General features: G+C 40.0%; 1 protein-coding gene across 2 annotated transcripts in view; it reads left to right on the forward strand.

Moving 5' to 3' along the window:
* Nucleotides 1-17339, forward strand: part of MASTL (microtubule associated serine/threonine kinase like) — a 49754-nt gene that overhangs the window by 5184 nt on the left and 27231 nt on the right. For both annotated transcript variants that reach the window (XM_032786185.2, XM_032786187.2), the window contains exons 2-8: nt 6712-6849; nt 8416-8555; nt 9296-9384; nt 12641-12747; nt 13091-13235; nt 15269-15441; nt 16080-17318. In XM_032786185.2, coding sequence (XP_032642076.1) covers nt 6712-6849; nt 8416-8555; nt 9296-9384; nt 12641-12747; nt 13091-13235; nt 15269-15441; nt 16080-17318 — 2031 coding nt within the window. The remainder of the gene's footprint in view (nt 1-6711; nt 6850-8415; nt 8556-9295; nt 9385-12640; nt 12748-13090; nt 13236-15268; nt 15442-16079; nt 17319-17339) is intronic.

Genomic DNA, 17339 nt, shown 5'->3' on the forward strand with positions numbered 1-17339 from the left:
AATGGGCTCCATGGTTGCCATGCTATTTCGTCTGCCAGGGCAATCCAGGGAAAAAGGGCGTGAAATGATTGTCTGCCGCTGTTTTCCCGGAGGAAGGAATGAGTGACGACATTTACTCAGAACCACCCGCGACAATGATTTTTGCCCCATCAGGCACTGGTATCTCAACCCACAGTTCCAGGGGCCGGGGGAGACTGCGGCAACTATGGGATAGCTACAGAATAGCTATCCACAGTGCAATGCTCCGGAAATCCATGCTAGCCTCGAACCATGGACGCACACCGCCGAATTAATGTGGTTAGTGTGGCCGCGTACACTCGACTTTATTCAATCTGTTTTACAAAACCAGTTAATGTAAAATCGGAATAATCCTGTAGTGTAGATGTACCCTCTGTCTGTCCTTATGGGTCCGGGAGCAGGGTGCTGTGATGAATGCAGTTGGCTTCTGGCTATTCTAGTGCCACAGTGACCTCTGGTGGATGGAAGGCGGGGCTGCAGGATTTCTCAAGCAGAACCTATTTTCTGAGCAAGGACGGCGGAATCTGCATTGGATATGAATTGTGCGCATGCGCAGTGATGCACAGTTCCCCCAGAGTAAACAGTAGATGGCACAGGCAGAGGATAAGTTTGATGCAATATGGTATTGTTGCTGAAGGTCACAGTTAACAATGGTTGTATGCAGTGTAGTTATAGCCACGTTGGTCCCAGATATTGGGCAAGATGGGTGAGATAGTATCTTTTATTGGCCCAACATCTGTTCGTGAGTCAGACAAACTTTTGAGTCTCACAGTGCCCTTCTTAAGTTACCTCAACCCACCTTGTCTCACAGTTAACGAAGACAGTTATTTGTCATCATTAATTGCTTGTGTTTGCTGAGGCTTTCTCCTGAGGAGACCAATATTTTATTACTTTTGATTATGAAACTGACATTATATTTTTCTTTCTTATGCATAAAGTAGATTTCCCCTCCCTTGCAAAATTAGCCAGTTAAGGGTGGGAATTTTAATGACATACATTTTACTTATCACAAATGTGCTCTTTTCACTGCATGTAACTTCTTTCCATAGAGGATAGCAGTATTGCTTAATTGCAGAGACAAGATTTCTACATTTAAAATATTTTTCTTTAGAAGACCCAGTCATAATTCTAATTAAATTTTGCCATAAGTGCTAAGAAAGGGGTAGTTTCACTAGTGATATTACCTCCTTTGAAAAAAGTTGTCCACGCAAATATTTTAGACTTCCATCACAATTTTGACAGTGGGAGTCCCACTATGCACGGGGCTAACAGTGGAAACCCTGGCTGTCCCAGGGCTGAGAGCAAGGGTGGCTTCTCTCAGCCCCAGGCGGCTGACAGCAGAAAATCACGGAAAAGTAATAATTAACTTTTTTTACAATCATCCCACAATTTAAGCAGGGCTTTATCAATAAGTATTATACATTGAATTTCTAATTATAGGTTATATATTTTACCAATGGCTGCACATACTAGTTTGAAACTGAGCATTCATTTCACATAAAACTTAAAATAAGGAGTTAGCTTATTGCTGGTGCTAGGGAAGGAAAGCAGTGTCCACGTAAATGGAGGATGCATCCTGCAAGAATTTAAATCTTCTAAACTGGGCGAGATAGTATCTTTTATTGGTTAAAAGTAAATTTAATGCTTGCCGTCAACAGTTAAATTTTGCAACTCACAATGCTTTTAGAGGAGACTTTAAATAATGAAAAATTAATTTTAGTATCTGTCTGCACCTTTTAGCCATCTAAATGCCCCATGTCACCATACATTAAGCAGATTTGAGTATGTCTCTAGAATCTATGATGTACAGATAGAAGCCTCAGCTTAGAAAATTAGCAGGCCAAGATTTTGAGTTAACATTAAAGTTGAAATGTGTATATACAACAAATACACTAAGTTAGTGGTTCTCAACATTTTTCCTATTGGGATCTCCTTTTCCTTATATGAAACCTTCTCCCATTATAAATACGTAGGGGTGATCATGAGTCCCAGGTTAAGAACCCATGGCCTATGCATTTAAACACTGGGAAATATAGAAGGAAGATAAATATTCAAATCCTCACAGTTCATATAGTCCCCTAAGTAATATACGCATTAAATATCGCATTTTAAAATCAACCTTAACCACCTTGTATCTTTGTCCAACTTCAACATATTGATTAGAAACTGTCTTAAGCCCACCCAATGTAAATGATATATAGTAGAACTCAGAGTTATGAACACCATAGTTATGAATTGACCAGTCAACCACACACCTCATTTGGAACTGGAAGTATGCAATCAGACAGGAGCAGAGACCTCCTCTTCATTCCCTCCCTTCCCCCATCCCAAAAAAGCAAATACAGTACTGTGTTAAATATAAATTACTGAAAAAAAGGGAAGATTTAAAAAAAAAGATATTTGACAAGATAAGGAAACTGTTTCTGTGCTTGTTTCATTTAATATGGTTAAAAGCAGCATTTTTCTTCTGCTTAGTAAAATTTCAAAACTGTATTAAGTCAATATTCAGTTGTAAACTTTTGAGAGAACAACCATAATGTTTTGTTCAGAGTTGCAAACATTTTGGAGTTAGGAATAACCTCCATTCCCGAGGTGTTTAACTATGATATTGTACAGTACACTTCGGGCTACAGGTCCTCACTAACGATCGCTGCTCAGTTGCTGTCTTGTAGTTCACTGGCTTATGTTTAAGAGATGGGATATTTATATTGCCCGTCGCCGTCCATTTAAAGGCAATGAGTCCTTTTCTGACTAGTGTGTTAATGGAGCAGAAAGCTCATTCCTCCTCCAGCTTTCTTATACAAAAATGTCACTATTCTTTCCCTATGCATTCTTCCAACATGAGCAAAGCACAGCTGTCAGATACACCTCACATCTAGGCTACACACCTAAGAACATCCTGTTCATTATACCAGGCTAGTGTGTTGTTTAAAACATCTATTATTTGTATTTGTGATAAACATGTTGCTATTGAATGGTGGGTGGATATTGGTGGGCAGATTTAAGGTTGTTTTGGAATGTGCAATGTAATATTTTACACGTTTTCATTTGAAGTGATATGAACTGTGAGTGTATCTGAGATTTCTTCTTCCTTTAACTATTTCCATATTTTTAAGTGCATACTTTTGTCTGTAATAGTCCTTGGTACACATTTAACAAATATGTAAACCTTATTGTTACTTTTAAATTCCAGTTACTAGTTAAATTTTGTATATTTTAACTTCCTTTTTTTAAAAATATGGGGACTAGTGCTTTGCTTAGGAGTTCTATAATGTCCGCTTTACTCCACCCCTAGACCTAAAACCTCAATAAGCCTAGTAAAGCCTTATTTATATAACAAATGCTTTGCAGGTATAGCTATACTGCCAGAGTCCTCTAGTGTAGATGTAGCTTAATGCCTGCTTCCCCAAATGACACTAATTATGCCGACAGAAGCATTCTTAGGTTGACATAGCTGCGATGTTGGCTGGGATTGTGGTTTGTTTTTTTCCTCATACCTCTGACCGATATAACTATGCCAACAAAATTTTGTAGCATAGACTTGGCATAACTCTCTGCAGGGTCACTGGCTCCCTCCCCTGGTTCTCCCTAAAATGTAGAGGTAGCCAAGGGCAGGGTGGATTTGATTTATGTAGAAAACCATAATTAGATCAAGTCTTCCTGACCAGTGATTTAAATCAATTCGATTTAAATCACTGGTCAGGAAGACTTGATTTAATTATGGTTTTCTACATAAAAGTGCATTCTTTTTGGTTATTATAACCATAATACATATTCTTCACAACTCAGAGAGAGATGTAGGTTTCATTTTTAGAAGGTACACACTATGCAGTAACTCCTCACTTAACGTTGTAGTTATGTTCCTGAAAAATGTGACTTTAAGTGAAAGAATGTTAAGTGAATCCAATTTCCCCATAAGAATGAATGTAAATAGGATTAGGTTTCAGGGAAATTTCTTTTTGCCATACAATGCAGTACTGTAGTTGGGAGGTGCCCCTGTCTTAAGCCACACAGGCACAGCCCACTGACATGGGAGACAATGAAACAGGCAAGGAGGCTAAAGGTGCTGTAGGCTAGGAGAAACATGTTGCGCAGCGGCAGCTTCCCTACTCTGCAAGCACCAGGGGTAGGGGTTCAACCCTGGGCCTGCCCACGCCACCCCTTCCCCGACCCCCCACCCTTAACCTGCCTCTTCTTCCCCTCCTCTCCCCCTTTATTCTGCGCGCCGCATCCTCCCCCCTTCCTCCCCTGCCTCCTGCCCATGGCAATCAGCTGGCTTGCGACGTTCAGGGGGGATGAGGGAGGGGAGAGGAGAGGAGTGAGGACTCGGGGCGCAGGCTCTCCCCCCTTCCCCCACCTCCTGCCCGCAGTAATCAACTGGCTTGCGGCATTTGGGAGGGAAGGGGAGCCTGCATGCCGAATCCTCACTCCTCCCCCACCCTCGTGAAAGCTGCAAGCCAGCTGATTGCCACGGGCAGGAAGAGGAAGGTGCTGATCCATGGGGTCTACCGGCAGGTGGGAGGTGTTGGGGGAGGGGCGTAGGGGATCTGATGGGGACTGCCAACTGTGGACAAAGCAGGCAGCCAAACGACGTTATAGCAAAGCATTGCACAACTTTAAATGGCGCACATTCTGTAATTGAGCAGGGATCAATTGATTGAAACAATGTTAAGTGAGAGAACATTAAGTGGGGAGTTACTGTACATTTTTAAACAATGATTTATTCTGAAAACTTTTCAGATTAGTTTTACAGCTATATGAGAAAATGAATGATTGATTGTTCAATTATTTTGTTTACCAACGGTAATTGAAGCAGATATTTATGAAGTCTTTGGGAGGTGATCTATCTCCATTTCAACAAGTTAATCATTAATATTTGGAGGATTTTCTTGCCATGCTGTATTAGGAGGAGAACATCTCCAGACAGACATTTAAATTGCTTTATTTAACTAAAACAACAACATTAAGTATTCTGCACTTTTTCTTCAGCAGCAAACATAGTATTTTGACAAAACAAGCATATGTCCCTCGTTTCTCACATTTATCTCCATACTTCTTCTCCTTGTTCAGATCTATTCCGCCCCCAACAATATTCTATTCGTTGAACTTTCTGAAACTTTGCACTTTTAGAGAGAGGTAAGAAATCGACTCTGTGTACACAAATTTGCAGAGGGACAATAGAGTTGAGTTATGTTGTTTCTCACCTCTCTATATTATTTATTTGTTTAAAAACATTTTTGTTGTTAATAAGCATGTTACCTCTGGAGATACAAATCCGCAGTTTGAGATCTGCAAAACTAAGCTTCTCTGATGGTATCTTGTAGGCTGAGCACTGAGTCCCACTGGGTAGATAGAAAGATTGGGATGCTGAAGTGGGTTTTAGCCTACGAAAACTTATGCTCAAATAAATTTGTTAGTCTCTAAGGTGCACAAGTACTCCTTGTTCTTTTTGCTGATACAGACTAACATGGCTGCCACAGACTAACATGGCAGCCACTAACATGGCTACAGACTAACATGGCTGCCACACTGATTCCATGATGAAATACCTTTGAGGTATAACGTATCCTAATTAAAACTACTTTAGATAGGTTTTTTCCTCACAAAGCATTTTATCAAACAAATCAGAATTAAATAAAATAAAAAGTTTTTTATTTTTTTTAATCATGGATTTTTGTCCGCCCTGGCCACTGGGACCTTGTGGAACTCCTATCTTTACTTCGCACTACTCTGCAAAGGTTTGGAGTGCCATAGACCTTAGGCTACCAGTGTGAATCAATGGAATAGCTCTACACTTCACACAGAGTCCTCAAATTTGTCTGTACCTCATAAGTAGGATCCTACCAAATTTATGGGTGAACTGATCACCCTCATAGTATCTGGCTATTGTAGTGGAGGGGCAGGGCTGGAACACCCCAGCTCAGGGGGTTCTACCATGTGTCAGGGTCCAGCTGCTAATCCTGGCTGGGCCAGGGAGAGACGAGTGGCGGGGCTTCCTCTTCCCCTGCAGGGGCCACTCCTGGGCAGGGTCAGACCCAACTCCGGGAACCTCCCCTGGCTGCTGGAAGCTCCGTGGCTGTGCTGCCTTCATAGCTTTGCAACCATGAGGACCCCCAGAGTTATAAAATTGATATTTCAGATGTAAACATCTGAAACAGTGAAATTGACCATTTAAAAAATCCTATGATGGTGAAATTGACCAAAATTGACTGTGAATTTGGTAGCGCCCTACACATAAGCTATATAACTATTATGTCAAATATAATTCTTAACTATTTAATTACAACCTAATTTCTTCAAATACAGCTTATAAACTAGTTTTCAAGAAGCTCTAATTGCATGGAAAGTTGTTGGTACCCTCTGAGTTAGAGGGACTCAAACACATTAGATGCTAGTCAGATATTCAGATGAGTAGCCTTTTTTTAATAACCTGAAATGCAAATAGTGTGAATAATTTTCTTCAGATGTTGCAGGAGAATTCTTCAAAGTAGGTGTCCATGTACAAAACCACAGAACCACAATACAAGGGCAGTATGTAAAATGTCATTCTAGCTGTGCCATTGAGACATGGAACTCAGTGAAGGAAAGTTTATCTAGGAAACTGACTAATCTTATCAGAATGTGTATTTTTGAAAATAAATGAGTATGGCAAATTATTGCTGTGAATTCATTTTCACATGAATTGTTTTACAGGTGGTCAAAAAAGCGGACCTGATAAATAAAAACATGGTTCACCAGGTCCAGGCAGAGAGAGATGCATTGGCTCTCAGCAAAAGTCCTTTCATTGTACACTTATACTACTCACTTCAGTCAGCTAACAATGTCTACTTGGTGAGTAAATGGTTTACAGTGCTTTAAGACATCTTGAAAACATAGTGGAGAATGAAGTTCATTAGAAGAATTGTAATGTTTGAAAATATGCTCTTGCAATAATGAGGATTGGGTATTTGGGTCATTTCATATCATTTCTCATCCAATATGAGGTCTTCACTAGAGTAGTTATGTGGGATTAATATCTTCCTTCTCCCTGACTCCTTTTAACCCCTCCTTTCTAACAGAAGAGTCTTTCCATGTAGCTAACCTGGTCAAGAATGCCTACCACAATTTTGGGTCCAAAATAAAAATGAGCCACGTGTTTAAGAAGACTGTGGGGTCAGAGTGCTTGTGTGTATGCCCTTAAAATATCCAGTAGATCACTAACAGTAAAATGTATGCTCTTGCTGTCAGTACTTAAAGTGCAGAGTTAATTGGGGTAGGTGGGAACGGGATGATTGAAGGATAAAATAAAGAGTAACACAGACTTCTGGCACACCTTTGAGATAAATATAGGCCAAGCCTTCTTCTGTGGTAGGCTCTCTGTGGTAGAACCAGCAATTTAACACTCCCTCCCTAAGTCTTGAGTAGGATTTGAGCAGGGCTCATACAAGAGATGCCCCAGCTATGCAGAAGGGATTAGGACCCATACTTTTTTAAATGAAAGCCTAGATTCTGCCAGAAGGGATGAAAAAGACACTTGATACAAAAAGCTTCCTACTTACTATTGATGAATGGATTTGTGAAATCTTGCTTTTGTGAAACATGCTATTCTCTTAATGTCTGTAGTACAGCATTTAATTTTACATTTAAATTTAATAAAGATGTATTGGTCTTTAGACACTGGAATAGCATTAATATTGGTTTGGACAGCCCAAATAAATTACAATTTAGAAAGTTAACTTTTTAAAATATGTTTAATGCAGGATCGTATTCAGACCATTTGTTATTGCCCTGATTATGTTAAGGAAAAACAGAGCTCAATATTTTACATTTGGGCCTTTAAGCATACTCATAATTACAGACTTTCTAGTGTCTTGAATGCACAATTACTCTAGTCATGTACATAATCTTGGGAATTACTCATCTCTGAAAATTTGGGCCTGGATTTTGTATTATATATTTACATTTTCAAAATACAATCATTAAGATACTTTAATATTGATAAGACAGATATTTTGTGAAATTTGGGTTCAATTATCCTTGACTGACACTGAATTTTGCTTAATCAAATTATACTTCCTATCATGGGAAGTGTTATTTGTAATCAGTCTAACCTATTGAAAAGCTGACCAGGGTTACAAAAAGAAGCAATAAAAAGCTTCTATGTCCATCAGAGGAATGTTTTATTAGCCATGTCATCTGGATTAAGTCTTCTAAACAGAAAGAAATATAATTATAACATTACTTCAGTGACTTACCTGAGAAATAAGTTAAACTACCACAAGAATTCTTTTATCTGCTTTTACCCCGTATGAAATGCTCCTCTTTTGAAAAGGAAAAAGGTAGTTCATAATTGTGTTATCTTAAATATCTCAACCAAAAATAAAGATTCATTTTAAAAATGAAATCTTTCAATGGCAGATGATGGAATATCTTATTGGTGGAGATGTCAAATCTCTTCTCCACATATATGGCTATTTTGATGAAGAAATGGCAGTGAAGTATATTTCTGAAGCAGCACTGGCTCTTGATTACCTTCACAGGCATGGGATAATCCACAGGTAAAAATCTAATATGTAGTTTTATGACTGCAAACTAACACATTGTTTGTTGTTAAAGCTCATTTTATGGTATGAGCATGTAATCCTTGTGGAGTCCAGCTCTCATGTCATCAGCCTCTGAATATTGAGTGTCTATTTGTGAATATCCATCCCTAGCCTAGTTTTTGAAGGGAGAAGCAACTTTTAGTCTTCTTTTAATTTGTCCCTCAAAGGGAATAAGAGGAGGAACTTGGCTACTCTGTCCCCAGTGCCCCCTGAATGCTACCAAGTCTGTGGGAGGATTGGGGAGAAGATGGTAGGGACTGCTCTTCTCCCCCGGTGATGAAATATTCTCTTCAATTTATATTACTACTGCACTTCAAGGAATGCATTTTGAAATCTATAGCCAATGGCTAGTAATGCTTAATGTCAAATGCTAGTAAGTACTAATAATTTGGTAGTCCTCAGTGAGACAGTTTGACATGCTCCCCAAGAGATTAAAATTATGAAACACACACATCTTGTGGCATAAATTTCAGGCTATATGATGTTTACATTTTTAATGCTAAGATACATCTCTAGAAGCTGTACTTAAAAATGGTTTCCTAATGGGAAATGGGCCCTAATATTGATCCTGGAGAACTATAAATGCCCCCATTGTTGGTTGAGTAACTTCTTCCTACTTAATGCTTTCTCCTCCCTTCTTTCTTATGCTAAATTGTCTGTACGCCAATCTTATTTCACTACCATTATTTCTGCAGGGACCTGAAGCCAGACAACATGCTAATTTCTAATGAGGGCCATGTTAAATTGACAGACTTCGGGCTTTCCAGAGTTACTCTGAACAGAGGTGAGATGTGGATCAATGAGTCTGTGGTTCCTCAGTGGTTTCTAAATATCGTGTTTTAATATTCTTGGTATTTTACATTCCAGTGGCATGTAGTGGCCCCAATCAGAATCAGGGTCCCCTGAGCCAGGCACTGTACAAATATACATAACAGATATTTCTAATCAATGACCAGTACAGTGAAACCTCAGAGTTATGAACACCAGAGTTATGAACTGACCAGTCAACTCAAACACCTCATTTGGAACCGGAAGTACGCAGTCAGGCAATAGCAGAGATTAAAAAAATAAATAAAAGCAAATCCACTACAGTACTGTTAAATGTAAACTATTTTAAAAAAATAAAAGGAAAGCAACATTTTTCTTCTGCATAGTAATGTTTCAAATCTGTGTTAAGTCAATGTTCAGTTGTAAACTTTTGAAAGAACAATCATAATGTTTTGTTCAGAGTTATGAACATTTCAGAGTTGCAAACAACCTCCATTCCTGAGGTGTTTGTAACTCTGAGGTTCTACTGTACTGGTACCACACATGACTGGTGCAGTTCCTTGACTAATGTTACTGTTATAAAAGCATATTTAAGTAAATAGTAAGCTTTTGGAGGAGGGAGTATATAGTAAAAGTCATGGACAGGTCATGGGCCATAAATCTTTTTTTACTGCCCATGACCTGGCCATGACTTTTACTAAAAATACCCTTGTCTAAAATGTAGCCTCACTCATAATGTGTGCATTTATAATTTGTCCTGTAGTACATGATCCTATACTATTTCTCAAACAGAATATATACCATTCTACAATCTTAGATACTGTGTAATATACTGTATATGCCAGACAGTTGTGTATTTTTGAAACTTCATAGTAAACTGTTACACATCATGTTATATTCTATATGCAACATAGCACAATAGTATAAACTTGCCGATATATACAGATCACCTCTGTTGGTAGTTATTTTTACTTAATAGTTAGTAGCCTTGTCACCATGTTGATAGTTAATTTAACTTAATAGTTAATAGCCTCATTCCCTGAATTGCAGAATCTACCACTTTTTGAAAAGAGAAATGTGTCATATATGGATGCTGACTAAATGACTAAAATATGTGATTTAGAGAGAAGAGCACTGACAGGACAGTCGGTTAAAATTATACATTGCTGAACCATAATGGCAGCAAAATTAGGGAGACAAGATGGATGAGGTAATACATTTTATTGGACTGACTGAAGACAAGCTTTTGAGCTCAACAGAACTCTTCTTTGAGTCTTGTATCCTGGAGCAGTACAGTTACAACTCTGCAAACAAAAGTGAAATTAGTATAAATCTACAGGAATGAAAAAATGTTAAGAAGCTATATGTATCTAAGGTTGTAGGAAAAATATGTATACTATATCTCTGAAATAGTATGTGACTAATTATTATAGCAATTATGTTAACTGTACAACTCTAATATTCTCTTAATATATGGAAATTCCTACCTTACTTTCCAGACTGCCTTTTCTAAAATTAAATGAATGAATAAATAAAAAATATTTCTATAGCCTTCCCTTTTACAGATGCACACTTCATAAGCTTAGTGAGAAAATCGTATTAAAAATGTACTGCACATATGCCAGATTGATTTCTTAAGTCCATCTCCCCCTATCCTACCACAAAAACAGATCATAGTTTTGCCATGTTAAAACTACTATAGCAGGTGTCTGTCACAGTGCATCTTAGCTCTATACATTAATTAGAGAGAACTGAGTATGCCCCCGATGGTACACTCAGTACCACCTTACCTCAAAATTCCTGGGTGTGGAGATTAATGGAAGGAGGAGGCATGCGTCAGGGCCCCAAAGATGCCTTGAGTGATCACTACTTCCCACCACCCAACACAGATGTAATGAGGTTAAGTGGTGTCCACATAAAGAAATTAAAGCTACTGATTATTCCTCAAGAAAGGGTTTTAATGACTTATGGCTATAAATGCAACACAGACAGACTAGGAAAAGAAAAGTTAAAGACCAGCATTGAATAGGGAAGACAAGCACAACTACAAGTAATACTATACATCCGGTACTCACTACTATTTTTAATACTGCAGCATTGATATAACCTGAGATCAAATTATCCTGACACTACCATTCTTAATACTATAGTGTCAGTACAACTTGAGATTAAAACAGCTCGAGCAACCCAGACTTCTTACTCCATAAACCTATACTGCATGCAACCAGACTATTTTACTTTAAAACCTTACCCTACCAAGAATGTTACCTTTTAGTCAGCCGCTCTTTGCACTGGCGAGGTACAGATAGTCGATGTGATTCAGGTTTCCTCGGTTCAGGGGTTGTGGGTCAGACCGATCTAAGAGAATAACTTCTTACACCAAGACACACACACACGGCCCCCTGAGGCTCTATACGTTTATTCATATCTGCCCACTGTTTTGAAGCAGGTCAACCAATCAGGTTAGGCCAAATCTTTAATGTGATTAGAGTTGGCTGTATAATTCATGCTTACTTATTTTCTTGTAGCCAATTGTTGTTTTAGTTTTGTAAGTTATGCACAAGGAGGTCACTTATGCCCATATAGTCCATTGTCTTGACTGTGGTTTGTTTAATAGCCAAATGTTCCAAATATAGTCAATGTGGACTAGACAAGCTGTGCCCCGGAGGGGAGGGATGTACAACTTCTCACTTTATAGGAGTTAGCGTAATGTGGTAACTGGTAGCAGAGCGTTTTGACCACAAGTCTGTTTCCTTTTGCAAACTTGCTCCTTAAAACTAATTCTACAAGGCTCGCTTTTGAAGCTTCCAGAAGTTTTAGACCTAATACTGTTGTTCTTTTTAAGCTTGACAACACTCTTGTTCAAATTAATCACACTGGGGTCTCTTATTTCATCATTTTGAAAAAAAAAACAGTGGAAAGTTCTTACAGACATTTGCCTTCCTTTTGAACCTAATATGGCATTGAAAACCTGAAAATGAAACTGACTTCAGTAATTTTTATGCTGAGAAATGCAAAACAGAAACAGCATAGTGAAATCTAATTGGACTTCAAAAAATCTTTTTTGAGTTTAATAAAATAAATGTGATGAATGATATTGGTAAAGAAATAGCTTGTGTAAAATTCAGAATTAAGTGAGAGAGCCATGTAAACCAAATTAAAACACAAGCTTTTTTTTCACTGAATTTAAATACTGTTAATGACTGAAACTTTTCATTTATTGATTAACCCGATAAAAAACCTGACACACTGTATTAACTTCTAAATTTTAGAGATAAATATGATGGATATCCTTACTACACCATCAATGGCTAAGCCTAAACAAGATTATTCACGTACTCCAGGACAAGTGTTGTCTCTCATCAGCTCTCTGGGTTTTGTAAGTAATCTAGTTATTTGTTTGTTAGTTTTCTTCAAACTGCTTGCATTTAAGGTAATGAGAAGAACTTAAGTTGGGGTAATGAGGCTTTTCCATACCTCAGCTGACCACAGCCAGTAGCATGTTTTGTGATTGGACTGCTCGTGCCTTTGACTTGAGTGTTCCAGAGGCTACTTTTGGCCTTACTGAAGATAAATGAATTGCCAGATTTGGATTGTGATTTCAGCTGAGCTCCAATTATAATTTAACTTTGAGTAAATTTAAGACTACGTTTTCAGCTGCAGATGTTCTGTACAAACTTTAATCCATTTATCGTTTAAGAAAGTTTCTATCATTTTCATAGTACACCCCAATCGGTGGGAAAATGCAAGGACCTAGTTCAAGTCCCATGTCGTCTGATGCTTTACAACTTTCTCGAGAATTGGTTTCTCCCATGTCTGTTGGTCAAAAGGATTATACTCCTGTTTCGAATAAACTATTGAAATCATGTAAGTACTGAAAATATGTAAGCATAACAAGTCACGTAATAAGCAACACCGTCAACTTGTGGGTTTTTAACTTAACCAGCTGCTTGAATGGGTCCAGTCATGGGGCTTGCATCTCTTCCAAAGTAAAATGTCTTCAACAACATGATGCCTCTAACACTTGTTACTCCTGAGAGAATTCTGTGCCAAAAAAAAAAAAACATTCTGTGCACAATATTTTTAAATTCTGCATATTTTATTGGCCAAATAATGTGGAGGCTCCAGTATGGCAGTGGGGAGCCCAGGCCGCTAGTTGCACTGAGATGAGAGATCACACTACAAGCCTACACACACACCAAGGGACACAGGCTGTGTAGTGAGGCTGCACCTGACCCTGGCAACAGTGCAAGGGCCAGATCTGTGCCAGAAACACCTCGGGGCCCTGTCCCTTCACAGGGGCACCAGCTGTGGGTAGACAGACTCAGCTGGGCAGTATCCAAGTATGTGGATGGGTTTCATATGGGGGGATCCAGGTGTGGGATGAGAGGGTTCTGTGTGGGGCAACCTGAGTGCAGGCAGCTCAGTGGAGGGGTCTGGATGCTGGGGGGATCTGAATGCACAGGGGCTTGTTGAGGGGAGGGGTCTGGGTGCAGGGGAAATGGGACCCTGTAGCGGGGTCCAAGTGAAGGTGGTTGGGGCTCAGCAGGGGGAATCTGGGTGTGGGGTGAAGGGGCTCAGCAGGAGGGGTCTGGGTGTGGGGTTCAACAGGGGGTCTGAGTGCAGTTGGTTGGGGCTCACTGGTGTAGGGGGCTCATCAGGGTAGTCCAGGTGCATAGAGAGGGGGGCTTATGATGGGAGTTTGAATGCAGGAGCTTCAGCATGAGGTAGTCTGGGTGCAGGGATAGAGGTCTGGATGCAAGGGGGATGGGGCTCAGTAGGGGGTCTGGATGCAGGAGAGCTAGAGCTGGGTGCGTGGGAGGCTTAGCGGGGTGATGGTTTGAGTGGGGGCTGTGGGGGGTGAGACTTGTTAGGAGGTCCAGATGCACAGGGATTGGGCAGATGAGGGAACAGCTTCCTGTACAGAGAGCCCTCACCCCATGGCTGAGGAGCGATGGGGGCAGGAAGCGAGGGCAGGGGATGTGGAGCCGGCGAAAGTTTCTTGAGGTGGATCTGACCTGGCCATGGGTGATTTTTGCAGGGGAAGTATGCTCTTCACCTGCCCCCATCGCAGCTGGGACTAGCAGCTGAGCCCAGTGCAGGGTAGGAGTCACCAGCCGGGACATCCCTAGCGGCAGGGGAGGTTCATGGGTGGGGATTGTTTGGGGGTGGAGGGATTTGGATGCATGGGGGAGGGGTCTGACCAATAAGCTTCCTCCACCCCACATCACGCACAGTGATATACCTCTCTGTTGGCTGGTCTGGGCTCCTGAAACTGCGCCTGTGCTGCTGTGGAGGAGGCGCATGACCGCTCTTGCAACTTCCTTTGGTCTCCCCATCAGAAAGTCATTTTTCTGCAGGGAAGCAAAGAAATCTGCAGCAGACGTGAATTCTGCATGTGCATAGTGGCACAGAATTCCCCCAGGAATAACTAGTCTGGGTTGTCCAGTGCTGACTCCAACTGAAGTGTTCTTCCTACTGGATCACTAATGCCAAGTTTTGAATCAGAATGTACAAGCCAATAAAGTCAAATGACACACTTAAATCAAGAAACAAACACTAATCCACAGATGTTATGTGTCGCATTTGCAGTGCAACTAAGTTAGTGTTGCTCTGGGTGCCTTAAAATTTGAATTCTTTTTCTTTGGTGTCTTGATTTTCCTATACTGAAATGCAAAAGATGGTCATTGCAGTGCTAGTATTGATTCATTTGGTAAATCATGCCTCTTCAAAAATGATGAAACCGTTGTACAGGAGAGGTGCTGAGAACAATTCCTGCATCGCTTCAAGTTATGATAGATTATCTTCAGAGTAGTGCTCAGATGTGGTTTGAAGCTGGCTAATGTACACTACATTTTTCTGTCAGAAATAGAACTTATTCATTCTTTTTCCTTTCAAAGGTCTTGATGTTGCTGCCTTAAATCCCGGGATGCCAGTGAGAAGTTTAACTCCAACTCTCCTTCAATCTAGGAAAAGATTTGGTACCTCTAGTGCCAGTAGCCACTCACGTACGCACATGTCCAGTATGGAATCAGAATGCTGTAGCAGCCCCAGGTGGGAGAAAGATGTACAGGTCAGGACTACTTTATTTCTCCAAGATAACTTGCATAGTGTACTCATACAAATGTAAGGGTTCCCATACATTGACCATACAGCTTTTCAAAGCACTCCCCTCTCCTTCTCCCTCCTCAGTTACTCCAAAAGCAGGGCTTAGATAGAATGGGTTAGATGCACTTTGAGTAGTTCTGCCCCTGTTCACTTTTTCAACCAAATGCCCATCCTATGCAGCACTGTGGGAAGGGAAATTAAGACTCCACCTCCCTACTGGCCTGCAGCACTGGAAATGGAAGAAAACCTGCTGAGAGGAGACCTTAGCCTGATCCTTGCTTAGCTTTGTAATCAATGAGGCTAACAGTTTTGGGGGGAATAGATGGCCAGCATAGTGGGCAAGCTTCATTTCTTGTTTTCTAAACAAAATCAGACTATCACAATGGCTGATTCCTGTTTGATTGTTCAGTTACTTCTTTTTAGAATGTATTTGTAGTGACTTTTTGTAAGCAGATGTCATAAGAAATGTTTCATGTTAAACTGCAGTTTTCTGTTAAGGTGAGAATAAAGTATTTTCAACCTAGATCATGAAAGGGCATATTTCTGTAATGCTGTATTTCTATAATTCTTAGTATTTAAAAAGAATTATGTGCTTATTTCCAGGAAACTGACAATATACTGTGTTCTGGAACAGGCAAGGCAAAGGAAAAGCTTTCTAATACACAATTACTGAATGCAAAAGACAGTACAGCCTTAAAAAAGAAGGAACTTGAGTTTGCCATCTCTCCCATTGGTAGCAATGACTCTGGCTGCAGGCATGATGCAAAAATTGAGCATTTTGATGTAGGGGACACTCCTCTGACTGCATCAGATGTGAAAGATCTAGTCAGAAAATGTCTTTCTGAAAATAAGGCTTGGGAAGAAAAACTTGTGGAAAGAACTGGTGTGGCTAATGAGACAGGAAAGTCTTCCATTCGCCACCAGTCATGCTCATCGTTGGTTGATCCTGCCAAATGCATCGAAGAGGAGGACGTTCTTGAAAAGCCAGGTGTAAAAAGAAGCTTTGAACTAGTTGACACCAGTCCTTTTCAAGAACTTAACTATGTTAAAAAAAGCAATGCAGAATATAAACGTGGCTGTCAAATCTCAGAATTTCAGGCAAACCAAAGCACAGGTTTAACAACGGAAATCCAGTGTTTGATGCTTTCTGGTGATAAAGGTCTACAGGAGACCCATAAAAATGAAGAAAAAGCTAAGGATTCCATCTATAGGCAGCAAACATCAGAAAAGTCAGCCACTCCAATAATAGCTAAGAATCTTATGCATGAGCTAAATGCAGATTGTGAAAAAGATAGTAAAAAGGAGTATATTAACTCTAGTTTCTTATGCATTGATGATGAAAAACCTCTTGGAATCTTGAGTGCAGACTCTGATTTATCCTTCCCTGAGATTTCTGTTACAGAGAGCCATTTAGAAAAGCAGCTTTCAGACCTGGATAAGAGTATTAAAGAACTTTCCTTTGAGGAGTTGAAAACTGAGGACATGTCAGTAATGTTGTCCTGTTGTCAAGATGCCTCACCAAGAGGTGAGGAAGAGAATATTGTCCAGGACAGCAAGCCTTTGTGCCATGAACAGGATAACATCCTGAAATGTTTGCTTGAAACTCATACTGACGTAATCTCTTCTCCCTCAGAGGAGATGATGAAAACATTGAACCTCCTTAAAAAAAATGTTGTAGCTTTTCGAAGTTATAACAGTCCAATTAATGTGTCCAATGCATCCGAGCCATCAAGAATTAGCATGGCTTCTTTAGATGTAATGGATCTCTCTCCTGCTTGTAGTGGCTCTTACCCCATGGCTATTACCCCAGCACAAAAAGGAAGATCTTGTAGGGTTTATCAGGTATGTGTCCAAGTGTTGTAG

The sequence above is a fragment of the Chelonoidis abingdonii genome, chromosome 2 (genome assembly GCF_003597395.2).
Source record: "Chelonoidis abingdonii isolate Lonesome George chromosome 2, CheloAbing_2.0, whole genome shotgun sequence".
Classification (NCBI taxonomy): Eukaryota; Metazoa; Chordata; order Testudines; family Testudinidae; genus Chelonoidis; species Chelonoidis abingdonii.